We start from the raw sequence: 12,378 nt of genomic DNA, 5'->3' as shown, positions 1-12,378 counted from the left end.
TGTCTGTTCTGTCTTTTTGTACTTGCATAAAGACATTGAACAAGACTTTTCCTGTAAAGGGCCTTTAAATTGCATTGTTCTGTAGTGTGATGCTTTGAAATATCCCAAATAGCAGTAAGTCTAATTCATTTCGTTAACTGGTACGTTCTTTTACAGGACTTGGAGGAACAACATAGAGAAGCCAGTGTCTTTTTGAAGAAAGAGCAAGAAAATAATCCACCATTTGAAGATGACAAGTCAAAATTACAGGTGATTAAGCAGCATATAACCCCTTTAGTGGAGCACTGGGTACAGTTCCTCTTGTGTTCAGTACAGTGATCAGTTGCGGAGAGTGAAGCAATACTCTGAGTGAAGAGAATTCTGTTTCTAATTAGAAAAGTGTGGAAAAAATATGTTTTTAGAAAGTGAGTCTCTGAGCAACAGAGGTAGGAACTGACTGCTGTTTTGTTACAGGATACGTTGTTCATCTTCAATAAACATGAAATTTTGATTTGATGCAATGTGTTGATAAAATAATATTTGCTGCTTGTTGGCTGCTCTACAGTCTACAGAGGACAGATAGCTGAAGGAGTCACGTACAGTCATTTGTAAAGCTAGCCCACAAAACGTGTTTGGCTATGTTTTCTATTTGCTGCCAGCTGGTTGGCAGTAAAAGATTACTGTAGCACAGCAGATGCCTTTCCTTTCTGATCCTAAATTAACTCAAAGGAAAAAATGTTATTGATTTACTGTCTCTATCTACAGGATATAATACCGCAACCTTTATTAGACCAGTACTTGTCAATGACTGACCCTGCTCGAGCCCAGACTGTTGATACTGAAATAGCCAAACACTGTGCCTATAGTCTTCCTGGGGTGGCCTTAACACTTGGCAGGCAGAACTGGCACTGTCTGAAAGATACRTATGAGACTTTGGCCTCCGATGTACAGGTAAAACAACTTTTTTCTCAACTGATGAATCAAAACTTTGAGAAGCTTTTTTGTTCAGATTGCTGCACTGAAATGATAATAGCAAATAGTGCTAGTTTGTAATAAGGGATAAAATGTACAGTTAATATAAAACTCAAGACTTAAAATTCATAAATACGTTAAATGTTTTCTTCTGCTGTGTAGTTAGCCTTTTTTTTTTCTCTCTCAATACCTCATATATGCATAGTTCAGAAGCTTTGTTTAGTTATGATACCTAATTTAGTTCCCCTCTTAAACTATTTGCAGTGGAAGGTTCGTCGGACACTAGCTTTCTCCATACATGAACTGGCTGTTATTCTGGGTGATCAGTTAACAGCTGCCGATCTGGTGCCAATTTTCAATGGGTTCTTGAAAGATCTGGATGAAGTGCGCATTGGTGTCCTTAAACATCTCTATGACTTTCTAAAGGTAGGAAAATATAATGTAATTTTTCAAGATTATACAGTAAAGTCAGCAAAAAAGGTCAAGAGAATTTCTTACATGAAATGTGCAGGTATCAATATCCAATTACAAATGTTTGGTTTTGTGAGGTACTGCCAGTCTTTGTGTATGTGTATTCCCTTTCTAAGGTCCTTCACTTCYCTGCTGTCTCATGTCCCATGAAGATACTGAAACTAAAAACCCTTTGTAAATGCTCCTAAGTGTTGTAGAAGAGTTAGTATTTTTGTGCAGTCAGGCTAGCAAGGTAGCCATGAGCAATTTATGATTGGGATAGGAAAGAGAGAACACATCTTTGAACCGCTACATAATAAGCGTAAATCTTTAATTTTTTATTGCTCAATCTTACACTCAAAGATCCTTTGACAAATATCCTTGCAGAAGTGATCACGTATGTATTTTCCTAGATGTCAGTCTTCTGCATGCAGGTACTCCACTGGTGTGCACAGTCTTTAGTATCTTGTAAATGATCACTTGCCTTCAGGTAGGAAGATGCAACTTGTTGTGAACAGAAGAATACACTGAAGAATGGAGTTTTTAATTTTATCAGCTCTGTGCTAGTAATGCTTTTTTTCTTCAGCTACTTCATGCAGACAAAAGGCGAGAATATCTTTACCAACTTCAAGAATTTGTGGTGACTGATAACAGCAGGAACTGGCGATTTCGTTATGAGCTGGCAGAGTAAGCTTGTAAATTTTTTATTTTGATCGATGTTACTAACTTGGAGATAGCTAATTGTGCCCAGAATTTAGCATGCCCTAACTTTGAGTTAAAAGATGACAGCCGTTCTTTATTAAGGAAATTAAAGGCCATCTGACTGCTTTTTTGCAAGTTGTGTTTTAATCAACCATGACTGAAAGTGAATGTTATGATACATCAAAGGGAAGGTCTGCTTGGTGACATGTGGTTTATAAAATACAAAAACCTGATAGTATCTATCTGATAGATGCTGAGGTCGTACTTTAAATTTTATTCAGTTCCGACTTCYGTGTAACACGCTCTTCCTGTTAAATGTGCTGTAGGTGCTTGAGCTGGGGGGTTGGACTAGATGRTCTCCAGAGATCCCTTCCAACCTCAACCATTCTGTGATTCTGTGACCATCTGTGAAGTCAGTAAATGGCATACATGAGGTCATTTGTCTAATAAGTACATAATAGAAAAGCCCCCCCCCCCTTTTTTAATTTAGTTTGCAGCTAAAATGACTTTCATAGTTATCTCGGTGCTTTATTTGGACTATTGAAGACTTACTCTCCTTTCATACTTCTTGTAACAGACTAAATCTGAGGTGCAGCAGTGTTGTATAGAAGTTACCTGACCTCTAGTGGAGAGCTGCATTTAACTTCACAGAATCACAGAATGGTTGAGGTTGGAAGGGACCTCTGGAGATCATCTAATCCAACCCCCCTGCTCAAGCAGGGTCACCTAGAGCACATTGCACAGGATCATGTCCAGGCAGGTTTTGAATATCTTCAGAGAAGGAGACTCTTCAACCTCTCCAGGCAACCTTTGGGTACCTCTAGGCAACTGGAACCTCTAGGTTCCAGTGCTCTGTCCCTCTCACAGTGAAGTAGTTCTTCCTTATATTCAGGTAGAACTTCCTGTGTTTCAGTTTTTGCCCATTGCCTCTTGTCCTGTCACTTGTTTGTGTGTGACTGCCAGTAATCTACCAGTGCTGGATGGCTAGAATGAATTTGTGCATTTTCTGAAACATAGATCTTTACAGTGAAGTAATTTTATTTCTTCTGTACAAGAATGTTCAGAGTATTGGCCTGAAATTACAAGGAAACTTCTCGTTGTACTTTGGTTTGTAGTTTTAGTTATTTGAGGTAATTTTGATGCCTTTGTACATCTACAGTTTGAGTAAAGATTTATACTGTGCACTACATGATGGATTAAAATATGTGCCTCTTTACATGTGTGTGCCTTTGAAAGTAAATAGAACAAACTATTCAAGAGCTGTGTAATAACTATGACAGTCTTCAAAACTTCAAATAAAACTTCCCTACATCTTGCAGGATGGTGTACTCAGAGCAGGTTAGTGTTGCCCTTCTCAGAGCTAATCCCTTTCTTTGTGTTTCAGGCAGCTGATTCTGATACTAGAACTCTACAATCCCAATGATGTATATGACTACTTAAGACACATTGCACTAACTCTCTGCTCTGATAAAGTGTCAGAAGTTCGGTGGATCTCCTTCAAACTGGTAGGGAATCTGGTTTGGTTGCTGAGGAAAAGGATTCTTGTGAGGAATCTGTCCGTATAGTCTAAGGAAGCTAGTGTCTGTCTCTAGTCAGAAGCTACTAACCTGTGTGAACACTCTACTCTTTTAGGCAGATATTGTGAGGAAAGACATGTTTTCATAAACGTGGTAAAAAAATGGGGGGAAAAAAGTGGAACAAAAACTTTAAATTCAGTGAAAGCCAGACAACTCACAATCAGCAGAGAAAGATTTTATAAAATATTTTATCTGACACATTTCTTTTTAACTAGATGTAAATGAGAAAACAGATGATTTAGGAGAACTTCCTCCAGTTCTACCAAAAAAAAAAAAAAAAACACCAACCAAACAAAAAGGACCCCAAAACAAACAAACACCTAGTCTTTCCTTAGATTTGGTTTGGTTTGGAACTTGATAACACCATCTCCCATGGGTGTTCTGAATGAGTGGCAAGTTGTCAGTTTCTTCTTCCCCCCCCCCCTTTTTTTTTCCCACTCCTTTTTTCTTAATCTTTGTGGCAACACAGAAAGGCCTTTTAATGGTGGTTTTAATGTCTTCTAGTGATTTTGTTTGATTTGCACGCACAGATTTTTAAAGACAGTTTCTTCCTATCTCAACTTACGCTTTCTCTGCAGAAAACTTTTCTACAGTGTAAGCACAGAAATTTATTAAGGTCTGCAAGTACAGCTGATTATACTGAATATACTATTTTTAATGTTCCTCTGTAAGAGTCAGAATTAGATCTTTTTAGCTGCTGATGCTACAATTTAAGTCTCACTTCAGATTTCCTTCTCCTGATCCCCCTCCCCTTCTTTTGTTCCACAGGTTGTAGCAATACTACAGAAATTCTATGCAAACAATGCAAATGCACTGGGATTAAATTTCATTAATGAACTTGTGGTGCGGTTCCGTCACTCTTCCAAGTGGGTTGGAAGACAAGCTTTTGCTTTCATTTGTCAGGTTGGAATGCTCTCTTCTATGCTTCTATGTATGTTTATTTTGGAACCTGTATGAAGCTTTTCAGCATTGTAGGCAAAACTGAAATTTGTACCCCCAAAATTTTTGTTGCCATTCTTGAGTTGATAAAAGGCAGTACGAGACTTGGTCTGGTCTAAGCAGTAGCATATGACTATCCAAGTTCAAAGCTGTGGTTTCCATTTTGGGGTGTGCCTTCTGATGGAATGGTCAATTCTTGTCCTTCATGGCATTCCAGCAGCAAAGTGGAGAATTGGTGAGTGCTAAGATGAGATACATTTTTGAAATACTTACTTTGACATGGTAAGGGTTCACAAGATGTCTTTGAATTATCAATGGTTGTCAGATACTGAGAAGTGTTTACCTCTTTATTTTCACCTCCAAAACCCAAAATGGCTTGCTTAAGTAAAGACAGAATGCAAGGGGAGGGGAGCTGAGTGTTGGAAGGCGGAGGGATGGTGACAGAAGAGAGAACAGTGTTTCCTAGATTATATTTTGAAGATAGGTGTCTGCCCTTGTGAGGTAATCTTCATATGACTTTTGGAATGATAAGACATATTCGTAACAATATTTCAGTTTCATAGAGGTTATTTACTTCACCAACATAGAGTATATTTTTTCATAATTAAACATTGACTTTTTATGGATAGGCCAAATTAAGGCTGGGAAAAAAATGGCAAATAGTGTATTTCTAACATAAATCTTGCTTTCTCGTGTTCTCCGTTTATCCTGTAGGCAGTAGTAGAAGAAGAATGTATGCCTATCGACCAATTTGTTGAACACTTACTCCCCAGTCTTTTAAGTCTTGCTTCAGATCCTGTGCCAAATGTAAGGGTTCTGCTCGCCAAGGCTCTAAGGCAGACCTTGTTGGAGAAAGGTGTGGTTGTTAATTTCCTTTGAAAGAATTAATGTCTCATGAATTGTGTCCTTCCTCTGCCAGTGCAGTTCTCTATAAATGGGCTCTCTCAACTGGTAAAAGGACTTTTGGCTTTATTTGTACTGAATACAAATTATACCCTATAATCTGGGATATTGCATTTAATTTCAGATTTAGGAATGTTTAAAATGAAATATTTCTTTAATTGTGAAACCTGCAGTGACTTTTCTTTATTAGAATAATTGTTCATCATATCACTAAAGGACCTGAAACTGACATTATCATTAATTTGACAAATGTAATATTTATCCACTAGAGGGCAGTTGCATACTTGTTTATAATGGAAAGTAATAAATGTTGCTGCTTACAGGGTTTTTTAGTCTCTGTGATGTCTATAGCAAAAACATTTTTCTTAAGAAATTCTAATCATGTTAGATTCTTTTGATATATTTTRAACCTTTATGCTAATACAGTAGTTTTCTATGTGGTCTGGCAAAGTAAGTGTTCTACCCTTTCCTGAAATGTTTTATGTTGTCTTAATCTTAAGCTATCAGCCCTATAGCTGATRAAGAATGTAATTTTGCTTATTGCCACAACTTACTGTATTATGGCTCCTTAAACAAATCAAAAAACAAAACCCAGGTGATCATTTGTTACTCAAAGGGAGATGCACAAGAATCTCTTCTCCTGTCCTTTTTCAGAGTGAAGTATGAAGTGTTCTGTAAAAACATTGTATAGTAGCTTCTAGAGCTTACTAGTAATTTTTCATGTAGGGCTCAACAAAAAGAATCTCTTTTAGAAATACCTATGTACTTCCTCAATAAGGCTAGGGGTGGGGTGAAATTCTAAGTAAAAGTAATTGAGTAAGAAGCATGTTTCTTTTTCACTCTGTCAGCTTCCCTAGCTTGCTGTAGTTTCTCTAAGGAGTCTCTGAATTGGATGGGCTACCTTAGGTGATTTTGGCAGCTTCTGTATTCCTGCAGTGTTACATAGTTGAAGAAAAAGTTTCACTGATTCTTTTGATTTTTGATTAAAATGGTCTTTTCTCCCCTTATTCTAGCTTATTTTAAAAGTGTTGGCAATCCTCATCTAGAAGCTGCAGAAGAGACGGTTCTAGCTTTGCAGTCTGACAGAGACCAAGATGTGTCCTTTTTTGCCACCATAAAACTAAAGCAGAATAACATGGACAATACTTCGATTGAAAAACAAAACTAATGTGTTCTATAAACCACTAACATCAAAATGGTTATTTGCCTCATGTTCACACTTAATATGAATGACATGGACAAATAAGAAAAGAACCTGTTGTCATCTACTTGAGCTGGAAGCAGCCTGTTCAGAAATGCAGTGATCTTCGTTTGACCACTTTTCATCTACAGCTGTGCGTGATATGCATTAGCAGTTATTTTTTTGTTCTTGTAAGTGTGGGTGATAATTCTGTTGTCAGCCTGCAGTTCTGTATTGTATATAAATTCTTACATGTATTCAGTGTTCCRGTGTAATCAGGTTTCATATTCCTTAATGTACAAAAAGACAGACAAGTCCAGTAGCAGAGCTGTCTGCTATAAACTTGGAATGGTTTCTTAATTTTAAAACCTTGATAGCAGATTTAAGTAAGGATATTCCTTCCTCATTTTTATTGTTGCTTTTGTATTGCTTATAGTTGCATTCTTACTGAAAATGTGTATATATGTGAATAGCTCTTAAAATTTAGCAAAAAATGATGAAGAATTTAATCCCGTATCAGTGAAAAAGCTCAAAAATAATTTCATTTTATACAGTGGTTAATTTGTTGAAATTAAGGCATGGTTCATTTTTACTTGATGTGATGTTTTTTTAAAGCACAGAGTTCAACATTATTTGTATACTGTGACTTTTCTATTTGTTATTTCTAAACTATAGTCTTACAGATGTTAACACTGTTTTCATTACTGCAACAGCTTATAGTTGGATATAGACTTTTCATTTCGCAAACTGAAAATTACTCTTTCTACCCTAGTAAAGTTCACTTCAGTTAAGGGATTCAGAGTTTCTGGAACGTGAGATATATCTTCAGAAGAATATTACAGAGTTTTACAGAGTGCTTAAGTTTTGTAYGTGTCTTTCATGCACACCTGATTTGGAAGAAACACCTTTTAACTGGTCCAGCATCCAGTCCCTGAGAATCTGCTATTTCATTCCTGACTAAGAGGTAAGGAGATTTTATCTGGGATATCTAAATTCTGCAGTGCTCCAAATGGTAAATGTTCATTTGTGTGTTCGTGTGTGTATATACATACATATATGTTTATATACATGCACCCACACATATACATATACACATGAATGTTTGCCATTTATGTTGACAAAATTCTCTTAATCTGCTAGCTTTTAACCATTTTTCAAAACTATAAAACTGATACTTTTTGGTGGATCTTGTCCTCTGTTGTGCCCTAAATCTGCAGTTAATGTAGGACCTGAAAAATATTTTTTTGAAAGATTCTCAGTAATTTTTTAGGGTTTTGGAAAGCTGATACTTTTGGGTGGATCCTGTTGTGTCCCAAATCTGCAGTTAATGTATGGCCTATCCAAAAAATGAATGCCTAATTGCTAAAGAACGGTCTCACGTAATAACAAATTATTGTGTTCACACAAAGAAAGTATCATAAGTAGACCAGTGGGAATATTTCTTTCCCCTTATTTCATTACTGTACTAATTAAGTATTTCAACTAATTTTTTGCAGAAACTGTAAGTACTTTCTTTTTTTCTTTCTTTCTTTTTAATCTGGGTTGTCTACAATACTGCAAGTAGGTTCCTCAGCAGGCTCTGTATTTTTTTGGAGGGTTCAGTTTTGTATAGGTCTGTCTAACTAGTTTTGTATTATAATGTACAGTATTTGTAATAAATTGTTTTCTTGCAAGATCATAAAATGCTTTCAGAAGTTATAGTCAAAAACACCGTTGCTATCACTGCTATTACAGTAAACAGTATAAACTCTGTAAATTCTGCAACATTCTACTTTTTCTTAAAATATTTTTTATAATTTAAAACAAATGCCTCTTCAATACAGACTTTTTAGGATTGCAATTTCTTAGCAAAAAATTAATTTTTTCTAGTTCTAATATCTTTTTCTAATGCTGGCGTTATACTGGTATTTTCTAACAGTTCAAGTTTTCTAAGACTGTTCTGACAAGGGCTTACTTTTGTTTTTTATTAACAGCTCATTAAATTTCTCAGTACTGATCAAAAATTTTTTAGATGTGTACATATAAATATTTTAAATGTACTGTATATAAATTAGATACTTTGAACATTAATACAACCTCATTTGTTTGTCAAGTAATCTTAAGTAATTACCTTTTCTTGCAATAATCCACTGAAAAACACAAGCTTCTATATGTTTTAGAATATTTGGGTAGTTTTCATTAAAATTTTTAATTAGAACGTGTGTAAACTGTAAGCCACTAGTTACAAAATTTAACTAAAAAGCTAAACAAAGTTCTTGGTTTTTTAAAATATTTTGGTACCTCTCTAGCTCCAGAAATTCGTGTCTATTTTAAATGATACGATTTCAGCAGAGCTTTTAAAGTTGTTAAAACTGTAGTTGCATGCACTAATAGGAGATTACAACATAGTTCTTTTATTTGTAGGCAATGTGCAGGTGTATGAAACAGGCTTAACCTTTGCAAGGTTTGCTTTTTTTGTTTTAATTTTATACTAGAAATATGATTTCAGCATGACTAAAGACTGCACTTTACATCTTGTACTAGACAAATGTATGCAATGAAGAGTAAAGCTATGTGTTCACATACAGTTCTCTAGGTTGTTTAAATTATGCAAAAATTTATATTTTAAAAAGACAGATGGAGCAAAGATAAATAGTTGATCCACTTGCACAAAAGCAGTAAGAATACCCCCTTTAAAAGATTTCTGACTAAGGAACGTGAAAATAATGTTAGTGGTGCAATATTGCTTGGATATACTATAGGTAATTATCAGGCACTTGTAATCCAAAGCATGTTAGTCATGTTGCTTAGAATTCAGACTCACTGGTATGTTATGTATGGTGTACACATCTAACAGGATGCTGCCCTAGTGGCAGTTGTGTCTGTACACAATGTTATTTAGAGCCCAAATAAGTGGGGACACTCTGGAAGTGCCACTCATTTGTCAGAGTAGAGAATCTATGTAACTTTTTATTTGTATTTATCTCAATAAATCCTGTGACTGTTTTWTGAAGTTAACTTGTAACTGACTTTTGTCATTAATGGAACATGAATGCGTTTTTTGGTTAAGGAAGTGTCTCCCAAGCATAAACATTTTGTCATCTCTTAAACCAGGGTTGAGTGTGGAATTTATTGTACTGTATAATAAAAAAACCTGTAGATGGCCAGAGATTTGACACAGCTCTTTCTGCCCTTTTTCCTTAAAGGGAGTGTGCCAAAAGGGCTTTGAAACTCAAATTGTTCTAACGAAAACTYTAGCAAAGTCTATTTTAAATAGAGAAGTCATGTGCTGGGTGAGACTGGCTTTCAAATCCTTATTTTAAAAACCTTCCCTCTTCAAACCTCACTCCGTAAGGATGTTCTGGACTGGTATTTCACTTCAGTGTTGTTTTCAGGCTTCTTGTGTTAAAGAACTCTACATAGTTGCTGGGTCCTTAGGAAAGGAAAAAATATCAGTGGTGCCTGCCTGATGGGTTGGTTTTCCTGCCCTTCTCAGGAGCCTTTCTGTATATGTTGCTGCTGCAATCACCATCTTAGTTGTGTTTTCATTTGCTCACTGGCAGTTCCATTCTGTACTCTAGAACTTATCTCAGCTGCTGCTAAGGAATATATAATCTCCCTCCTCCTTCTCTACAGGCTTTCAGCTGATGCAAAAGTAAGGATAGCAAATGATCTTCTGCTCTCTTCCCCCCCCTCCCATTATGCCTACCCACACATTTTGAATAGGACACAAGACTCTTCTGCAATAAACTGGAAACAAACAAATAAAACAGCCATATGCTTTCTCCTTCACTTGAAACTAAACATGTAGTTTGAGATCTAAATTTGAACAAAGAAAACAGGAATATAAAATACAGACAGCATGATGACTAACACCGAAGGAAGGTATTTTCCTGAGTTACTTCTGTTTCTCTGCTGCCTGTCTTCCAAGCAAGCTTTTATCATCCTAGTGAAAATCAAAACATGGTCAAGGACAACAAAAAACCCTTTCTATAATCACACCTCTGTTATGCATGGATGCTCTCTGATCAGTTCGTATAGCCTATTATGTCACGTGTGCACACCAAACAACTGTGATGTCAGTTTATGCTGCCTGGATATCATAATGTGCTAGACAAGCAAATCTATCCTTAATGACATAGGCAGTTTTGATTAGGGGAATTTCCAGGGGAGGGAGGAACTACTACCAGATCTATACTCCAGCCCTTAAAATGGTATCAAACTCCTAAAAGAGGAAAAGCTCTCAAACTTCTTGTCGGGAGTAGATTCATTACCATGTCTTTTTTGCCCCCAYGGACCTTTAGTGTCCAGCTGTGCATAGCTGAAACAAATGAGATCTTTTCACTACCTCAATGCCAAAATGACTTGACTTTGAAGAAGCTTAAGCCCCATCTGGAATTACTGACTGGGATACCCATTAATTTCCAGCGACTTCAATACCTGGATGAAGGTAGGAACCTGTAACCTCTGTAGGAGCCTTGAAGATTGTTCTCAGTATCCYGGTACCTGTTAGTGGTGACTAGCATGGTACTTACTTGGATGAAGATCAGAGATCTGATCCTCTTTTTACCATATGGTACCTGGAATTCAGCTCTTAACAATTAACTTTGCTTCCTGCTGCTTGGAGGTAAAATCTACTCATCAGGACCTTCTTAGGTAATTGCAAGTGGTGATCTGTGAATTCCTGCCTGGTTTGTCAACAGCCAGTGCTAATACCTGACTGATTTAGCACAGCCTAGCATAGCTTTAGCAAGGTTCTGGTTGATCTTCTTGAAGTTAGAACTATGTGAAGTAATGCTGTTTCCTGTTAGATTAGCTGAGTGTGTTTGGAGTACTTAATTTTTCAGGTAGCAAGCAGAGATACTAAGAAAAGTCCTTTCTTTAAGTTTGGTTAAGTGTGTTACTTAAAACCAAGTAACCTCTTCCTGCTATTTGCTATCTCCATGTCTTCAAACTGGAATTGGTGTTTTATTTTTAAAATAAAGACACTGTGTGTAGATGCACGTATTTTCTCCTGCAGTCTTTGTGTTTAATATGCTAACTGTAACTTTCTGTGGACTTCAACCATATTACCCTATTAGCACTTTACTTCAGCCTTTTCCAGGCTGAGAATACATCTGTGTTTTCATAGCTTTAGCACGCTTGGACCAAAGCCTCCTTGGGACGTTAGGTAGCAAAACTGGAGAACAACAACATGTCTAAAAATTCAGCCACGACTTTTTTTAACTGGTCRTCATCTCTGAGGGTATGTTGACTTCCTTTTCTTTTACTTTATAACTCCCTGCAGTAGATCTGCTAGATGATTCTACGTTTAAGGACAATGAGATTGTCCCTGGTGGAACAATTACAATGTGCATCTGGCGACAAGATGGCTGGGGACGTCTTGTAGCAGCTGCTGCAAAAGGAGAGACTGTGAAGGTAGATCCTGTTACTTCTGTGAACAGGAGGGTACTATATGTGGAAATGCTAAAAGTATATTATTGAAGGTCTAAATGCTTTTATAAAACAAGTTTTTATAGAGCAAGTAGTGGGGAAGTCTTTAATGGGGGAGTCTTACTATAAAAATTATATGAATTGGTTGTGTTCCTTGCAACAGTTTAATTCTGAAAATTGAAATTTAAAAGCAACTGATAATCTGAGGATGGGAGTCAAGGTAAAACTGAAGGAGGAGTCAATCCTTAATACAGTTTGGTTTAG

General features: G+C 36.5%; 2 protein-coding genes across 6 annotated transcripts in view; both read left to right on the top strand.

The window, feature by feature from the left end:
• Window positions 1-9,694, top strand: part of LOC146590775 (serine/threonine-protein phosphatase 4 regulatory subunit 1-like) — a 26,633-nt gene extending 16,939 nt beyond the window's left edge. For all 5 annotated transcript variants that reach the window (XM_085314116.1, XM_085314115.1, XM_085314114.1 and 2 more), the window contains 8 exons: window positions 157-249; window positions 745-930; window positions 1,216-1,377; window positions 1,988-2,088; window positions 3,488-3,608; window positions 4,449-4,583; window positions 5,334-5,475; window positions 6,536-9,694. In XM_085314116.1, coding sequence (XP_085170242.1) covers window positions 157-249; window positions 745-930; window positions 1,216-1,377; window positions 1,988-2,088; window positions 3,488-3,608; window positions 4,449-4,583; window positions 5,334-5,475; window positions 6,536-6,690 — 1,095 coding nt within the window. In that variant the 3' untranslated portion in view covers window positions 6,691-9,694. The remainder of the gene's footprint in view (window positions 1-156; window positions 250-744; window positions 931-1,215; window positions 1,378-1,987; window positions 2,089-3,487; window positions 3,609-4,448; window positions 4,584-5,333; window positions 5,476-6,535) is intronic.
• The window catches only part of ANKRD60 (ankyrin repeat domain 60), a gene marked incomplete at its 5' end in the record, with an annotated part of 8,073 nt that continues 3,332 nt past the window's right edge, over window positions 7,638-12,378 (top strand). The window contains 3 exons of the mRNA XM_085314119.1: window positions 7,638-7,666; window positions 10,986-11,131; window positions 11,969-12,099. Coding sequence (XP_085170245.1) covers window positions 7,638-7,666; window positions 10,986-11,131; window positions 11,969-12,099 — 306 coding nt within the window. The remainder of the gene's footprint in view (window positions 7,667-10,985; window positions 11,132-11,968; window positions 12,100-12,378) is intronic.

Source organism: Rhea americana, unplaced genomic scaffold, assembly GCF_003343005.1.
Source record: "Rhea americana isolate MKP2758 unplaced genomic scaffold, rheAme1 scaffold_4, whole genome shotgun sequence".
NCBI lineage: Eukaryota > Metazoa > Chordata > Aves > Rheiformes > Rheidae > Rhea > Rhea americana.
This window is presented reverse-complemented; position numbering and strand designations above follow the sequence as displayed.